The 19,511-nt window shown below is 40.5% G+C and overlaps 1 protein-coding gene across 5 annotated transcripts in view; it reads right to left on the reverse strand.

Moving 5' to 3' along the window:
* Positions 1 to 19,511, reverse strand: part of OSBPL9 (oxysterol binding protein like 9) — a 197,603-nt gene that overhangs the window by 65,344 nt on the left and 112,748 nt on the right. For all 5 annotated transcript variants that reach the window (XM_049775167.1, XM_049775168.1, XM_049775166.1 and 2 more), the window contains one exon: positions 14,397 to 14,473. In XM_049775167.1, the coding sequence (XP_049631124.1) occupies positions 14,397 to 14,473 (77 nt within the window). The remainder of the gene's footprint in view (positions 1 to 14,396; positions 14,474 to 19,511) is intronic.

The following is a 19,511-nucleotide window of genomic DNA, read 5'->3' on the forward strand; positions in this document are numbered from 1 at the left end:
CTACTTTCAAGTTTCCTATTCTAAGGATTTTAGAGGCTTCTCTAATAAAAACCAGGAGAAATAATCATATTACTTGTTTTCAATTTTCTGAACGCAGGTACAAATTCATAATGAATCAGTAAGAACAAAATGTCACTTGAGATTAACAAAAAGTTGCTTTCTTGCATGATACTTCACCCTTTCGCAACCAAACAAAAACTTCTGTGAAATCCAGTACCAAAACTCCAGAGAAATCTGTGATGACTCAAACATGCTTCCGAGTCTACTCAGCGCGCTCAACTTTCCGTAACTCGGCTGGGCTGGGAAATGAAACCCTTCTTTCCCACCCATCTGTACACCAAAAACTTCGCTATTTTTGTAGCAGTTAGCCCCCAAATGCATAACACCACTTCCCTTTCCAAATATGTACTCCCAAAGAGTAAGCACCCGTGGTTACACACACACACACACACACACACACACACACACGAACATGGTAACAAAAAAATCACACTCACACACACAAACTGGGTCACACAAGAACATGATAACAAAAAATCAGACGCAATCATTTGGTCTGTGGCTAGAGATTACTCAGTCCTGCGACAACTGGTTCGAGATCAAGCGTCCCCAAAGGAGAGAACGTGTACTGGACACAATACTGACGAAGTGCACAAAAGGAAAGCAGAGCTTCAGGCAAATGAAGACCATCCCGAGGCTGGCTTTGATGGCCGTGACAGCCAGACAGTCCAGGTGGCCGGGAAGCCCCAGCCCGAGCCTCAGCCTGAAGCCACCTGGAGGGAGAAGAGGAGGCTGGTTCCCAAGGAAGAGGGGGTCCAGGGACCAGCTCATCCCACTCACCCCAAAGGGCTTCGCGAATGAGGGGGAGAGCATGAGGGACGTGAGGTGATGCCCACGCCCACAGGGACCCCGGCACAGGGGTTTGTGTGTGGTGGGCCGGGCCCCTTCCCAGACCCTCAGGGGCTACTCACTCCGCCAGTGCCCGGCCAGACAGCCATTCGCCGAGGCCCCGGCCCGCCCGCGGTGTCTCCAGGGCTGGGAGCCAGGGGCCGCCTCCGAGCACCCTCCGCTCCGCACCCTCAGGATGGAGCCTGGGCAGCGGCAGCAGCAGCCTAGCAGTAGGTCCGGCCTGGCCTCAGCGGGTCGCGGGTCCCCGGGCCAACCCCCGACCCGTCCCCGCCCTACCGGCCCGCCCCCGCCCAGCCTGGGCGCCTCCCTGATTGGCTGGCCCTGCCGGTCCGGGCCACAGAGACCCTTGGCGATTGGCCATAGGTCACCTGCTGGGAGGTGAGCGGCGGCTGATAGGCGCTTGGGCCCAGAAGCAGGAGGAAGTTGGGCCGGGCGGGAGGAGCCGGCGGTGGCCTGAGGCCTCAGGAGCTACTGGGGGGTCCTGGAGCCTGGCCTTGGGGAGAGCAGGCGTCTCCTCATGAGGCGCAGGGCTCACCTGGGATGCCGTGGGGGGCCCACCGCGACGCAAGGCTCCAGTCCCAAGCCCGGAAAAGGGGCGTCCTTCGTGGGCGCTTGGCTCGGGCCCTGAGGGATCCCATTGGACAGCCCGGGGAAGAGCCGGCTCCCCGAGGCACGGACGCAGACGCAAACGTGCTTCACCTCCACCCACCCGCCCGCGCCCGGCCCAGGCCGGTGGCAGCCAAGTTTCGGGGAGAGAAGTGCTCTGGTTTCCTTCCGGAAAGTTGTTTGTGTCGAGTGGGCAGGGCGGGAAGGGCAAGGGGAAGAAGAAGGCCCGGGGAGGAGCTACTACAGGCAGTAAACACGAAAGCATGGGCGCCTCTTCGAATGCTGTGGTGCCACCGAGCCGTGAGGAATGTGGGTGGCTATGAAGCAGCTTCACACGGAAAAACTTACAGTCAGATGGGAAGTTCTGGCTGATGGGCCCTTAGTGAACTTAGTGAGTGCAGAACAGTCTCCTCTGCTCTCTAGATCTTATTTTTCTTACTCAGGCTCCTGCATTTCTACTCAGCTCCTGAGGATCTAATGTTTTGTAGCTCTATTGGTACGCCTGGAGACGGATGCACTACATGAAATAATCAAATCCTACCAGGACTTGGAGTTAAAGATTCCTCCCTCCCTCCCTTCCTCCCTTCCTTCCTTCCTTTGCCCCTTCAGGGTAGTGATCCACACAACACCTCAAAACACCTCCTCTTTGGATATCTCAGTATATACTATTAGCATTTTTTTTTTGGGTCACACCCGGCGGTGCTCAGGGGTTACTCCTGGCTGTCTGCTCAGAAATAGCTCCTGGCAGGCGCGGCGGACCATATGGGACACAGGGATTCGAACCAACCACCTTTGGTCCTGGATCGGCTGCTTGCAAGGCAAACACAGCTGTGCTATCTCTCCGGGCCCTATTAGCATCTTTATGGGCAAACAAATCTAGCAGTTCTCGACATCTTCCCCTTCCACATTCAACACCTCACCGAATTCTTGTCAATATTGCTCAACACATTTTCAGCTCCGTCCCCTTTTCCATCACCACCACCCTGATTTATTTACAAGACTTTTAGCAAAAATTTCCTTAGTCACATTTCCCCAAATTTACCTAGTCTCAACATCATGTTCACAGTACTCTGTCTCATCACTTCCTCATCATCAGTGGGCTCTTCACCTGCTGCCATAATGTTTAGGATATAATTCAATCTTGAACAGCCTAGCCAGCAAGTTTAACTGTCCAACAAGAGTTTACCTTTGCTTTATCTTACACTTTGTACTTCCCCATTTGCTGCTGTCCATGCAATAATCTTTTTGCAAGTTTATTTTAACTTGCAGTGGACCTTCCAATCGCAGGCCCTGGAATATACAGTTATTTCTGTCCTTTAGATAGACTCCTTGAAACCAATCTCCACCCTGCACTTAATTTGCTCTACTCAACTTTTCCCCTTGGCTTTTGTGAACGCTCCCTATCATCTGTTCTCATGGTCCATTTAATTACCCTTTATGAAACAGCACAGCTATAATTCTATATGTGTTTGAGTTGTTCATTTGTTGGAAGAATAGAACTTAAAGTAAAATGCATCCATTTTAAATGTACAGTTCAATATACTTTGAAAATTGTATGCACACAAACACAACTACAATTAAAAATTTAAGAAATTTTGGTCTCTCCATAATTTTCCATATATACCTCTTTTATTAGAATATCTGTTCATGCTGAAGTTTTTTTTCTTTTTTACTTTCTCCCACACCCTAAAGTGCTCAGTGGTTATTCCTGGCTATCTGCTCAAGGGTCAACTCCTGGTAGTGGTTGGGGTACATATGCAGTGGATATGGATTGAACCGGAGTGTGCTATTTGCACACAAATGTCTTCACCCTGGTGAAGCCCTCAGTGAGAGTCATAAGGGTTGAATTCATACAGACAGATTTTGTGAGTTAATTCTTGACAAGGGTATTGAAAACAAAGCACCCCTTTGCAGAGAGCTCATTCAAAGCAGCTCATAGCTTCAAGTGGTGACCTTGCAAATGAAAAAAAAAAAAAAAAAAAAGCATTATTGGTCTGGCATCCATTCAGTAAAGCCATGCAACCTGGAAGGAAGCCTTGCAAAAAAATACCTCAATTTTTCATGTCTTAAAATTGCTCTTTGATATACCGAACTAATCTGTAAAGTCTCTGTACTTAAAAATGAACTCTTTTTCTAGACATTGAATCAACCCTCTGCCCTTCTATATCTATATAGAGTGAACTTTAATTTTATCACCCTGTTTTCTTCTATTTGCATTATTATTGATTAATGTTATGTTCATTAATGTTATGTAAGTTTAATTAGGTGAGTTTCCATAAAACTGTCCAAATTGCCAAATAATCCTGAGAAAAAAGTCAAGAGCTCGACAACAACAAAGTGACAGTAATTACAGTGTGAGACTGTAATTAAAGAACAACACCACCTCAGACTAATGGAATAGAACTGAGAACCAAGAAGTAATTTCTCGGATGTATGGATAGTTTCTAACAAAGCATGTAGATGCATTAAGTGGAGCAAGGAAGGCTCTTGAAGAAATGGTGATGGGAAAAACTGTTTAGTCACATGCAAAAAGGAAAAAAAGAAAAGAAGTTGGTTCCCTAGCTAATACCATACACAAAAATTATTTCAAGGGGCTGGAGAGATAATAGAGTGCTTGCCTTGCATGCAGCCAACCCAGGTTTCATCCTTTGCATCACATGATCCCCTAAGGACAGTGAAGAGTCATCCTTGAGTGCAGAGTATTAAGTAAGCCTTGAGCACTACTGGATGTGACCTAACCTCCTTCCCTAATAAATTCAAATTGTATTAAAAACATCAATATTAGATCTAAATCCATAAATGAGAAAAACATTAGCAGAACTCTGTCATACTGACTTTAGGTGTCTTAAACAATTCAACTCCATTGTAAAGAAATCAAAAATTGAAACTGGACTACATAACACTAAAAAGCTTCTGCACTGTGAAAGAAAATACAGCTAAAATTCCAAAATACCCTTGGGGCCAGTGAGGTGGCACTAGAGGTAAAGGTGTCTGCCTTGAAAGCGCTAGTCGAAGAAGGACCGCAGTTCTATCCTCGGTGTCCCATCTAGTCCAAGCCAGGGGCAATTTCTGAGTGCTTAGCCAGGAATAACCCCTGAGCATCAAATGGGTGTGGCCCCAAAAAACAAACAAACAAAAATTCCAACATACCCTACTGAACGGAATAAAATAGCATATCATACATCTGGCAAAGGACTAAAATACAAGAAATGTAAAGCACTCACAGATTTCAACAACAAACAATCCCATCAAAATATGGGTAGAACTGAACAGATACTTTCTCAAAGAGACATACAAGGGCCAGAGAGAAACAACTGAGTGCAAACTTTTCAGGCAGGAGGTAGGGTTCAATTCTTGGTAATACATGGTCCCCAAGTACCTCCAGAAGCAATCTCCAGCACAGAACCAAGAACAGCCAGAAGAGACATAAAACAAAACAGGAAAAGTATTTTAAAAGATATACATATGGGGGCTGAAGCAATAACACAGGAGGTAGGGCAATAGCCTTGCAGGCAGCCGATGAGGGTTCAATCTCATATGGTCCCTTGAGCCTGCCAGAAGTAATCCTTGAGCACTGTCAGGTGTGGTCCAAAAACAAACAAAAAATAGATACACAGATAGCCATCAAATATAGATAAAAATGTTTATCATCGGTGGCCAGAGAGATAGCATGGAGGTAGGGAATTTGCCTTGCATGCGGAAGGATGGTGGTTCGAATCCCGTATCGATCCCCGAGCCTGCCAGAAGCAATTTCTGAATGTAGAGCCAGGAGTAACCCCTGAGAGCTGCTGGGTGTGACCCAAAAACAAAAACAAACAAACAAACAAAAAAAAACCACTCCATGACATTGATACTAAACGCATCTTTAAGGAGGAAACTGCACTTTCCAAACAAGTGAAAGCAGAGATCAACAGATGGGAATACATTAAGCTGAGAAGCTTCTGCACCTCAAAAGAAATAGTGCCCAAGATACAAGAGCCACCCACCAAGTGAGAGAAACTATTCACCCAACACCCATCAGATAAGGGGCTAATATCCAAAATATACAGGGCACTGACAGAACTTTACAAGAAAAAAACATCTAATCCCATCAAAAAATGGGGAGAAGAAATGAACAGACGCTTTGATAAAGAAGAAATACAAATGGTCAAAAGGCACATGAAAAGATGCTCAACATCACTAATCATCAGGGAGATGCAAATCAAAACAACGAGATACCATCTCACACCACAGAGATTGGCATACATCACAAAGAATGAGAACAATCAGTGCTGGCCGGGATGTGGAGAGAAAGGAACTCTTATCCACTGCTGGTGGGAATGCCGTCTAGTCCAACCTTTATGGAAAGCAATATGGAGATTCCTCCAAAATCTGGAAATTGAGATCCCATTCAACCCAGCTATTCCACTTGTATGGATATACCCTAAGAACACAAGAATACAATACAAAAACCCCTTCCTCACACCTATATTTATTGCAGCACTATTCACAATAGCCAGGCTCTGGAAACAACCAAGATGCCCTTCAACAGACGAATGGCTAAAGAAACTGTGGTACATATACACAATGGAATATTATGCAGCTGTCAGGAGAGATGAAGTCATGAAATTTTCCTATATATGGATGTACATCGAATCTATCATGCTGAGTGAAATAAGTCAGAGGGAGAGAGAAAGAGACGCAGAATGGTCTCACTCATCTATGGGTTTTAAGAAAAATAAGTCATTTTTGCAACAATCCTGAGACAATGAGAGGAGGGCTGGAACTTCAGCTAACTTCATGAAGCTCACCACAAGAAATAACTACACAGAGAACTACCATAATCATGTGAATGAAGGAAGGAACTGGAAAGCCTGTCTGGAGTACAGGTGGGGATGGGATGGGATGGAGGGAGATTTGGGACATTGGTGGTGGGAATGTTGCACTGGTGAAGGGGGTGTTCTTTACATGACTGAAACCTAATCACAATCATATATGTAATCAAGATGTTTAAATAAAGGAAAAAATAAAAATGTTTATCATCAATCATCAGGAAAAACACAAATCCACATAACTATGAGGTATCTTATACTAGTGGGAATAGCACACATCAAATATGGTCCAGAAACAGGGCCAGAGAGACAGTTCAATAGGCTGAGCACATACTTTGTGTGAGGGAGGCCCAGGGTTGATCCCTGTTACCATACAATTTCTAAAGTACAATGGGAGTGATCTCTGAGCTATGAACTGGGAGTAACCTCCAGCACTGCTGTGTGCAGGTCCTCCCCTCCCAAATAAATATAAAGGTTCAGGATATTATGAAAAGAAAACTCCAATTCCTTATTTATACAGTTGCCATCTATCTAATCCAGCCTATATTGGAAAATAGTATGGAGACTTAATTAAAAAATTAAAAATTAAAGAAATAAAGGAAAAGAAGAACAAATAAATAATAGAAATTCTGGGTTAGTGACATTTCTATGGGCCACATACATACTTTTTATAGAGGAGGCTTAGATTTAATTATCTGCACATGGTTTCCCAGGCACTCCCAGGAATGTCCACTAATTGCTTAGCCAAAAGTTTTTGGAAGGGAGTAGTAAGCTAAATAAGTTTGAGAACTTCATATCATGTTAGGTGAAATAATTATGAGGAGAAAAGATAAATGCCTGGTGATCTTATTCCTATTTCATTGATAACAAAAAAGAAAAGGGGCAATGGCAAGTGAAAATAAAAACTTGGTGGTACCAGAGAGAGAGTACAGTGTAGTACTCAGGGTGCTCAGGCGCACCATGTAGTTAGTGCTCAGGGCTTACTCTTACTCCGTACTCAGGGATCACTCCTAAAAGGGTTTAGGGGGCCATGTAGGGCAGCCATGTGCAAGACAAGTGCCCTACTATACTGTCTCTTGGGGCCAGAGAGATAGCATGGAGATAGGGTGTTTGCCTTGCATGCAGAAGGCCATTGGTTCAAATCCTGGCATCCCATATGGTCCCCTGAGCTTGCTAGGGGCGATTTCTGAGCGTGGAGCCAGGAGTAACCCCTGAGCGCTGCCGGGTGTGACCCAAAAACCAAAAACCAAAAAAAAAAAAAAAAAAAAGAAACCACTATACTGTCTCTTTAGGCCCTTGGCATTTTGATGGAGGGTCAGTAATTTTGTGCATTAAAAAAGCATGAACATCACAAAATTGTAAGACATTTAACCTTAATAATTAAAAAAAAGGGGGGGGGGACACATGAAAAGAAACATTTCTCTTCCTCTTGCTCACACACACATACACATAATCACATGATGAACTTCTGATCTGATTTTGCTGCTCTTCTGAGTATTTAGCAAAATGTTTACATATACTCAGTAATGGATTTCCCATGGAAGTTTTGAAAATAAAGATCAATTATATGATAAATATCAAACTACAAAAAATGATGGCTAAAATACAATAGTTTTGTCAGGACATAATAATCAATGTCTAATATCCACCAATACTGCTAAACAATATTCTGTTAGTGTCCTCTTTTCTTGTTATGGTAGTGGCAGTGCTTGGAGTTGGGGGCTATTCCAGGTAACATGTTCAAGAGGCCATGCTATCCCAGGGATCAATCCAAGATCCATGACATGCAGAACATGCACTCTAGTCCTTAGAGCCATCTCCCTGGTCACCAAAGCTGCTTTTCTAGAGTTAACTGTGTGTCTAAGTAGCTGAAGGACTTAATTCCACATTAGCTGAACAAACAGTTCTCCAGACAAGGGAGGAAAAGCCTACATTGCAAATTCTTTCTATACAGTGTACAGTATGCCCCTATGATAATACTTATTCTTGCTTACATTTCTTTCATGTGCTTAGATCAACTCCCTAACTAGACAGAAAAAAAGTAAGGGTCATAAAGGACTTTGTATTAATAGTCTACCTAAGTATCAGATTTCTTTTTAAAGTGTCCTCTGAATCCCCTGCAGTGTCAAAGACCACCAACATCATTTAGGGTTAGTAATCTCAAATTGTAGGTTATTTTTCAGTTGACAGGACAATATAAATATGTCTAATAAAAGTTTTGTGGGTTCAATTATTATTTTTAAATGATAAGGTTAAGGATCCAAACAGACAGAACAGGGGACAAGTTTCTGCCTTGCATGCAGCTAATACTGGTTTAATTCCTAGCACCACATAAGGTCCCTTGAGCACAGTCAAGCATAAGGCCTGAGTACCACTGGGTAAAGCTCAATCCTAATATTAAGGTTTAAGATTAGGGGTGATGGCAATAGAGAAAATTATTTATGACAGTTTTAAAATAATAAAGTGTTTTTCTCAAGTGCATTTATATACAAATTCAATATATAGATATATTCAATGAAGTATGTAAATTTTGTGTACTTTGGGGCAGAGAACACCTCAGAAGTGGTTAGATATCCAGGGGCCACTCCTGGCAATTCTTGCTAACTAGATCTTATCAACTTGGATGAGAGCCCAAAATGTAACACTAAATGGGCCCCACAGTGTCAGGAACCACACCTGGGTGTGTTCACTTTTAACTGAGCTCAGGGATCACTCCTAGAAGGGCTCAGAGGACTATTTTGGGTGCCAGGATCAAACCTGAGTTGGTAGGATGCAAGATAAGTGTCTATCCTATTATACTATCACTCCAGCCCCTAATGACCTTAATACAGTCAGAACTACAGTACATCTTACCATTTTATAGGCCTATTTATCATAGACATATATTTCTCATTTTCCTAATATTAGTATAAACTTGGAATACAGAAGAGGTCAGAAGAGAGAATTCAAAAAGAGTGCAAGTTTTGAAAGCAGGAGGCCTGAGTGTCATCCCCGGCATCACATGGTCCTCAGAGAACTGTGAACACTGAGCTGGCAGTAGCACTAAACATCTCAGTATAGACCAAAATAAGTTAAGTAAAAAGATGGCACATTTAAAATAAAAAGAAATTACATAATATAGGGCCACTTTACCCAAGAAGCTGTAGAAAAGCGAAGCAAATTTGTCAACTAGAGTTTTCAAATAGATATATAAGATAGTTCTAATGAAAGGGAAATAATCAGCATCTTAAATTCCATACCCCACATGACAAGCTATAAAGGTTCTTTAATATATTAAACTCTGAATATTTGAACTATGTAAGATTCTTATCTGATTAAATTGCTTTTCTTCTTGTTCAATTTAAAGAGTAGAATGGGATAATTAGTAGGAAAAATCTGAGTAAAAGTAAAACAGTAAAGTGAGGAATGGAATCTACTCAATGAAAAATAGGCCAATATAATAGCATTAATATGAAAAGAAAATTTTAACTACAGAATTCAAGTACTACTTTAAAAAAATCACTTCCACAAGAGCTCATTAATGTTTACCATAAATCACAATATGCTCTGTTGTCATTGAAGACAAATGACTAATACTTTTGGTATGCACAACAGAGAAATAAGAAGAAAAGATAGGGGAAATTTCATAGCTTCGCTTAAAATGTGCAGAGCTAGGGACTGGAGAGATAGCATGGAGGTAGGGATTTTGCCTTGCATGTAGAAAGATGGTGGTTTGAATCCCAGCATCCAATATGGTACCCCGAGCCTGCCAGGAGTGATTTCTAAGCATAGAGCCAAGAGGAGTAAACCCTGAGTGCTGCCAGGTGTGACTAAAAACCAAAAAAAAAAAAAAAAAAAATTTAAAATGTGCAGAGCTATAAAGATGATTAGAGTAGGTAAGACAACTCTCAGGAAACTGGAAAGATAGTACAGGTGTTAAGATACTTGCTTTAGTTTCCAGTTCAAATCCCTGGCACCACATTTGTTCTCTGAGCTGAGGTTACTCCTAGCAGAGCCTATGGAATAGCCCTAGAACAATGCTGACCCTTGCTCACTAAAATATAATTCTCAAAAACAGGATATACGGGGCTAGAGCAATAGCACAGCGGTAGGGCATTTGCCTTGCAGGCAGCCAACACCAACCAACCTCAGTTAGATTCCCAGCAACTCATATGGTCCCCGAGTCTGCCAGGGGCAATTTCTGAGTACAGAGCCAGGAGCATCGCCGGGTGTGACCCAAGAAAAACAAAAACAAAAACCAGGATATATATAGTTTTACTACCATGTTTATCTATTCTTGCACAGAGCTCTCAAAACTAAAGTCAGCCAATAGGTTTCAGTGCAGAAACTGGTTACTTTGAACAAACACATACCATATAAGCATATGATAGAAGCAGCCCCTACTTTAAATGAAGGATCCCAGTTTCTCAATCATAAATAATTTTGTAACTTTGTAATTCACAGTGATAAAAAAACATTTTTAATAATTAAAAAAACCCACACACAAGAAATACTTGGTTACGAGGAATGTTACTTGTGGTAAAGTTCATGGCTTGGTTGCAAGAAACCTGAATTTGATTCCTGGTTCCACATGGTTCCCTGAGCACTACAGAGTGCAGAGTGTCCAGAATCACCAGGTATGGTCAATACACCCATCAATCCCATCCCACTCCTGAAAAAAGAAATATTTGAATTCAGGGGTTTTTTTGCACCTCTCTACCGCTCCACTAGGGCTAAGGAAGAGAGAGAGTGAATAGTCTTTTTCCACACTGGGGTTTTTGCATCCCTTCAATCTGGGGCTGGTATATGTACAGTGCTTAATATCAGTTGAATAAATAAAGTGTCACCTACAGTATTATGAAAATAGCAGTATAGAGGCCAGAGTGATAGCACAATAGTAGGGCATTTGCCTTGCATGCAGCTAACCCAGGACTATCTTATTTTCTATCCCTGGCATATCGTATCGTCCTGAGCCTACCAGGAGCAATTTCTGAGCTTAGAGCCTTGTAGAGTGTTGCCAGGTATGGCCCCAAACCTAATCCCCCCAAAAGATAGAAGTATAGGCAGCTAAAAAAGTTTAAAATAACTAGTTCAGCAGGAGAACAAAGAAAGTGCAGGGGCAGAGACTGTTGCTTTTGCATATGAAACTTTTCATATCACTGAATTTCATTTTTTATTATTTATTTGGGAATTATTTGGGGCCACACCTAGAGAGGTGCACAGGGCTTACTCCTAATCCTGTGCTCAATGGTAACACAGGCATTGCTGGGGTACTATATGATATAAGGTAATGAGGATCAAGCTGAGGTGACCACATGCAAGGCAAGGACCTTAATCCTTGTACACTATTTCTCTGACCCTACTGTTTAATTTTTTAAATCATAGTGGGTACAAACTATTACCCCAAGTTTTACAGGTAAAATTCTGCATTCATTATTTAACTGTCTTCTAAAACAATCTATATTTCTTTTTTTCTTTTTCTTTTTTTTTTTTTTTGGTGTTTGGGTCACACCTGGCTGTGCTCAGGGGTTATTCCTGGCTCTATGCTCAGAAATCGCTCCTGGCAGGCTCAGGGGACCATATGGGATGCCGGGATTCGAACCACCGACCTTCTGCATGCAAGGCAAATGCTTTTACCTCCATTCTATCTCTCCGGCCCCAACAATCTATATATTTCAATAAAAACATTAATTGTGTGCCAAGATGTAGTTCAGTGACAGAACACATGTCTTATATATATATATATGAGGTCCTGGCACCAACAAAGAATATAAAAAGCTCCCTGCCACAAGATTTATCAAATGACTATATATTGGTAAACATTGTTTTGGTAAATATTTTTGAATGATCCTGCATTTGTATACTCTGACTTTGATATTAACAAATGAGAACTATGTGTTTATCAACAAAAGATGCTGGAGGGGAAAGAGTTATTGCTTATATTATATATGCTTCTGTATAATTTAAAAAATTTTAGATGCATGGCTGACTAAATTAAAAAGAAAGCTATGGAACTTATTAAATTGCTCTTAAAAAATATAGAACCCCGAGGCCGGAGCGGTGGTACAAACAGTAGGGTATTTGCCTTCCACATGTTAACCTGAGATGGACCACAGTTTGATCCCCTGGGGTCCCATAGGGTCCTTCAAGCCAGGAGCTATTTCTGAGCACATAGCCAGGAGTAACCCCTGAGCATCACCGGTTGTGGTCCAAAAAGCAAAAAAACAAAAAAGTACAGAACCCCTTGAGTTCATATTATTTGGGGGTACAGGATGCCCCTTTGGCATCCCACTGTGTGTAGGGCTAACTCCTGGCTCTGAACTTAGGAATTAATACTCTGGAAACATATGTGATATCAGAAAAAGAACCCAAATTGGCTGTGTGCAAGTGAAGCACTCTACACACTATGCTATCTCTCTCGCCTCACTCATACTTATTTTTACAATCTCCTAATAAACACATTGCAGAGTAATTTTCATTTTGAGTTTGTTTGTTTGTTTGTTTTGGTGCCACACTCAGCAGGGCTCAAAAGAACATATGTGCTGTAGATCAATGAGTCAGCTGAATGCTAGGCGAATACCTTCACCTCTGCACTCTCTCTCCAGTTTGCCAACTAATTACTTCCAAGTGACATGTTGTAGGTAGCTTACCACTTTGTAAGACCTGGGATACCAAAATTTTGCCACTTACAACTCCTTTATAGCAGAGATATTCATGTGAATCCATTTATATGGGTATATAAAATAGGTATACAAATCAAACATTGATTGATAACAAATTATAAAGAAATCTAAAAATATTCCTCACATTTCAGTCATACATGGTATTCAGCAATACCATATGTGGTACAACCCTAAAGTTTAAGAAGCTTGAGGCTAATAAGTTAATGGACATAGCGCATGCAGAAAGCCCAGGTTCTATTCCTAGCACCACATATTCCTCTGAGCACTACTTGAGATCCTTTAGCGCTGAGCTCAAAGTGCTCTCCCTGCTCCACCTGAATAATGCTTGGTGTGGTCCAAAAATCAAAAAATGAAAATATGCCAGATCCTATCCCACCATGTTTTATCAAGCCAATTCTTGATAGAACAAAGATAAAAAGGGAGACAAAACATGCATTCTCTACAATATAATCTGTAAATCAAAATAATCAAAACTAAATTCCCTATGTGCAAATTACAATTTCATTAGAGTATAAACACAACGAAGTAGACATTCACTGCTTTTGGTACCTAGTATTTTTCTTCCATGTTTTAGCTTCATCGGAAGAAAAAAGAGAGGGGTTGGGGTGAAGCAGATTGCATCCTAACTTCAGAGGGGAAGCATATGGCTGTGATTGGTCAAGATTTGAAAAATGACTGAAGTAAAAGTGACCAGCTATAAAACTGTCAAATGCTATTGGGTCCAGAAAGAACTATTATTTCCAATGGATTTGGATTTCCTACAGTGGGAGTCTGAAATTAAGCATCTTAGGTCACAAAGAGAGAACCAGTTGAAAATAAAACCAACCTAGAGATGGAACTTAGATATTAGATACAGACATGGCATATATATGTCTTTATCCTCATGACATTGCTTAAGTGCCCACTTCAAACCACAACTAAGCAGATTTACTTTTTTTTTCTCTTAAACTAGTATGGATTTTTTCTTTCCAGTTTAATCCCCAAAATATATGGTAATGGCCAAATCCAATAATAAGAAATGTGAGTCAACTTTTCAACATATCTTTTATCATGCACTAAACAACCAGTTATAGATTTAAATAATGTATCTGGCTCATTTTTAAAAAGTCACTTTTTCTTTCTTTTTTTAAAAAAAAGTATTTTCAACATTACCTTGCACTGCCTTGTTTTAAGAAAAAAAATTCAGTATTTTCCTATAGAAAGTAAAAAATCTGAGTGACTTGACTATAGTCATGCAGATGAGTGTAATTTGTGTCACTGTGAAAGAAAGAATAAAGAATTCAGAAAATTTTAATTCTCATACATCACATCACAATTTTTAATATCAAAAACATCAAATAACAACAACAACAACAACAAAAACCCAAAAACTTAATGAATTATCCAGCAATGATGTTAAAACTCTTACTTGAAGCTGAAGAGTATGTCGAAGAATTGTTTCTTCTAAGGCATGGATCCACTTCTCTCGTTCATCAGCATCACGAGCTGAAAAAAATTACAAAAATTAAAGCCTCAATTTCCATAATTGAGTAACTTCATTTAATGTTAAGTGCTAGATTCATGGAAATTGCAACTTAATTTAAGCAAAACAAATATAATAAAAAAAGGTCCATTTCAAAATAACATTGCTTCCTTTAATAGAAGACCATTTTTTTTATCTCATCAAAGTCTTACAAATTAACACTAAACAAAAATGATGTTATATGAAGACCAGCCAGATATTTCCATTTTCAAAAGTAAAAAATTTTAAAACACAATGTACTATTAGAAAATATTTTGGTTGTACCAATCCCTTAATAGGTTTATCTTTGGGGCCACATCCAACATTGTTTATAGGGCTTACTCTTGGATCTGCATTCAGGGATCACACCTGGTTGGGGTTTGGAGGACCAAATGTGGTGCTGGGAATTGAACCCAAGTCAGGTTCAATAGCTCTCTACCTGCTGTACTATCTCTCTGGCCCCAATAGGTTTACCTTTTGATTCTTTCTAAACATTATCTACTGTCAGTAATTTTTATTAAAGGAATAATTTTATCCCACAATTATTTTATTAAGCAAGCAGTCTATGTACTTTAAATTAACTTCCTCACTGAGAAATACTTAAAAACTGTATAATTATTAAAAATAAACAACTGGTTTAATATGTCAGAATATCAGAAAACAACAATCTGATAAAGACTAACTAGGTCAAGCTCTAGAAAACAGGCTTCTAGGTAAGGCCGATATTTCAGGGCAACTTTTCTCCTAAGGGTATTGTACATTCCAGGTCAGTACTAGAAGTAGATTTGGGCAATGTACTTTAAAAATCTTTGTGATAAGCCTTGTATGCAGGGGAGCTAAAGAAAGTCTAGGACTTTCTGTTTAATTTTTCTGCGAATACAAAACTCTTCTTCTTTTTTTAAATCTAATTTAACAAAAAGACCTCTCAGGTCAAAAGTTGGATACCAGATGGGCTCTCTGGTAATGGGCTCTCAGGTAATGCTCTGATTGGAACTTCAAAGGGCTGTTCTTTGAAGAGTGAAATAAAACAGTTGTTCAGTCATCTGTATAACTCGGAAAAATCTTAATGTCTGAAATGGATTAAATTAACAACCCCAGGTTGTTAGTAACTCCAGGCATTTAGCCAGCAAAAACAAATGAAAATCTTTTCTGTAGGAAGATGTTATCATTATAGTTGCTGGTTTATTTCTTTAATCAATTAAGATAAAAAATATACTAGGACACAAAATACACATTGATGAGAATTTAAAAAACAACAACAACAACAAACAGAAACAGACCAACAGAGCATTGAATATCTGAACAAACAATGCCAGACTTTATAAGTAACTGTGTTTAAAAAAAAAAGTAAGAAAAAAAGCATGCTTTAAAAAAATTATGTTTTGGGTCCCTGAGCACTGATCGGTGCAGCTCTGGTAGCCTCTGAGCACAGCTGGAGAGACGTGTGTGTGTGTGTGTGTGTGTGTGTGTGTGTGTGTGTGTGTGTGTGTGTGTGTGTGTGTGTGTGTGTGTGTGAGAGAGAGAGAGAGAGAGAGAGTGTGTGTGTATGTGTGTGTGTGTGAGAGAGAGAGAGTGTGCGTGTGTGTGTGTGAGTGTGTGTGTGTGAGAGTGTGTGTGTGTGTGTGTGTGTGTGTGTGTGTGTAGCCTCTGAGCACAGCTGGAGAGACTTCTTTTGTGTGTGTGTGGTGAGGAGGGAAGTAAAAAAATCTAATACAGTCCCCCAAAAGAGTAGAAACTTTGGCAGTCTCAGAAATTATTGCTTATACAACCTTTAAGTAATTGTTTTTTGGGCCACATTCAGTGATGTTTAGGGATAATTCCTGGTTCTATACTCGGGAATTATGCCTGACAGACTCCAAAGTACCATATGAGATGCCTGGCATGGAACCCGGGTGTGCTGCATGCAAGGCAAGTGCCTTACCCGCTGTCCTATTGCTCCAGCCCCAACAACTTTTAAATTGAATACAAGGTCTAAAATTGAAGAACATAATATAAAAATTAAAAGGGAGAAAGAGAAGAAAAGTGCCTGCCACAGAAATGAACACTGATAAAGGGGTGGCATTAAGAGTATTGTATGACCAAAACTCAACTATCAGCATATACAACTATACAGATAACTCTGTATATCACAGTAATTTTTTTTTTGGGTCACACCCGGCAGTGCTCAGGGGTTACTCCTGGCTCTACGCTCAGAAATCACTCCTGGCAGGCTCTGGGCACCATATGAGATGCCGGGATTGGAACCCCACCCTTCTGCATGCAACGCAAATGCCTTACCTCCATGCTATCTCTCTGACCCCATATCACAGTAATTTAATAATTTTCTTAAATTAAAAATAATTAAGAACTCAACAAAAGAGTTTAATAGCAGATTTAGGGTTGTGAAAAATGATTCACTCTTGTAAAGCTGCCATGAATGTATGTGAGAGGGTATACCCTGGAACATGCAAACCCACAAACACCCATTACAGAAAGGAGCCCAAGAAACTTACCTGAACAAAACACAATGAATTAATGGGTTAGAATATACAAAAGAAAGGGTAAGCCACACAAAAGGCAAAAGGATTTATTTATATATGTATACATACATACATACACACACATTTATCTGATTAGACTGAAAGTACAAAAGATAGAATAAAAAAGAATCAGTATCTGGCTGAGAATGTTGTTTTGCTTTGTTTTTAATTTTCCTCTCAATAATAATCACTCATTTATTGATAAAATAGGCTCCTAAGTAGTGCATATTCAGACACAAATTTAAGGTTCTGCTTTAGAAATTAACAGTAGTTATTTAAGAATACAGTGGGTGGGACCGGAGAGATAGCACAGCAGTAAGGCGTTTGCCTTAGATGCAGAAGGATGGTGGTTCGAATCCCGGCATCCCAAATGGTCCTCTGAACCTGCCAGGAGCGATTTCTGAGCATAGAGCCAGGAGTAACCCCTGAGCACTGCCGGGTGTGACATAAAAACAAAAAGCAAACAAACAAACAAAAAAGAATACAGTGGGTATATACATTTGCCTTGCATGCAACCAACATGATTCAATCCCTGGCATCACATAAGATCTCCCGAGCACTGCCAAGAGTGATCCCTGAATACATAGCCAGGAGTAAACCCCTGAGCACCACCACCAGGAGTGAGTTCCACCCCAACATTTTTTTTACTAAAATTAAAAAATATTGGATAGAAAACAGTGGCTATACAACAAAGTAAAGCATTTTTAAACAAATAAGACCAAGAATATATTATTTTATTCTTATTATATATTTTATTTCATATTAAATTTAAATACTTCAAGTAATTTAATAACATCTTATTCTTTTTTTCTTTTGCTTTTTTGGTCACACCAGTGATGCTTAGGGGGTTACTCCTGGCTATGTGCTCAGAAATTGCTGCCAGCTCTCGGGACCATATGGGACGCCAGAGTTAGAACTCAGGTCCGGGCCCAGAGAAATTGCACAGCGGTGTTTGCCTTGCAAGCAGCCGATCCAGGACCTAAGGTGGTTGGTTCGAATCCCGGTGTCCCATATGGTCCCCCGTGCCTGCCAGGGGCTATTTCTGAGCAGACAGCCAGGAGTAACCCTTGAGCACTGCCGCCAGGTGTGGCCCAAAAACAAAACAAAAACTCAGGTCCGTCCTGGGTCAGCTGCCTGTAAGGCAAGCGCCCTACCACTGTGCTATCGCACTTGCCCCAACATCTTATTCTTTTACAAAAGAACCAGCAAATAAAATTTTATAATAGTTGCCTCAATAAATTGCCTCAAACTTATTTCAACTAGTAGCTTATTAATTCTGATTTGAGTTTTAAAATTATAAAATGAATGTGCCATTAAATTAGGGAATCTTTTCCAAAATAGAAAATTTAAAAAAAAAAAAGAGCTGTCAGGGGCCCAAGCAATAGCACAGCAGGAGGGCATTTTCCTTGCACATGGAAGACCTGGGACAGACCCAGGTTCAATCCTCAGTATCCCATATGGTCCCCCGAGCCTGCCCAGGAGCGATATCTGAGTGTAGAGCCAGGAGTGACCTCTGAGTGCAACCACCTGTGACCCCAAAACCAAAATAAATACATGAAAATAAAATTAAAAATAATGGGGCTGGAGAAATAGCACAGCTGCAGGGCATGTGCCTTGCATGCGGCCAACCCAGGACAGATCTGGGTTTGATTCCTGGCATCCCACATGGTTCCCCGAGTTGCCCAGGAGCGATTTCTGAGCACAGAACCAGGAGTAACCCCTGAGTGCTGATGGGTGTAGCCACAAAACCTAAATAAATAAATGCTTAATTAAAAAAATATGTAAATAAGAACCTTATTTATTTATTTATTTATTTATTTATAAAATATCAAGACCTCAGAATGAGAAAAGAAATCTACTTCATATGTGCGCCATCAGCCCTTTTCCATTGAATTAATTTTATCAATGCTGTTACCTAAACTTTAGGAAAATTTTGGAATAAAAGATAGTCTCGGGGCCAGAGAAATAGCATGGAGGTAGGGAGTTTGCCTTGCATGCAGAAGGACGGTGGTTCAAATCCTGGTAGTTTGAATCCTGGCATCCCATATGGTCCACAAGCCTGCCAGGAGCAATTTCTGAGCATAGAGCCAACAGTAACCCCTGAGTGCTGCTGGGTGTGACCCAAATAATCAAAAACAAAAAAAATTAAAAAAAAAAAAAAAACAACAAAAAAAGATAGTTTCAAATTTTCTTTATTTTTTTTTATTTTATTTTTTTTTTTGGTTTTTGGGCCATACCCAGCGGTGCTCAGGGGTTACTCCTGGCTGTCTGCTCAGAAATAGCTCCTGGCAGGCACGGGGGACCATATGGGACACCGGGATTCGAACCAACCACCTTTGGTCCTGGATCGGCTGCTTGCAAGGCAAACGCCATCAAATTTTCTTAATTTATAAAAATATACATAAAAATTACCTTGTGGTATATTATTCCTTTTTTGTTTTTTTTTTTTCTGGAACACACCAAGAGTACTCAGGAGTTATTCCTGGTCCTGTGCACAGGAATC

Source organism: Suncus etruscus, chromosome 6 (assembly GCF_024139225.1).
Source record: "Suncus etruscus isolate mSunEtr1 chromosome 6, mSunEtr1.pri.cur, whole genome shotgun sequence".
In the NCBI taxonomy this organism is placed as follows: Eukaryota; Metazoa; Chordata; class Mammalia; order Eulipotyphla; family Soricidae; genus Suncus; species Suncus etruscus.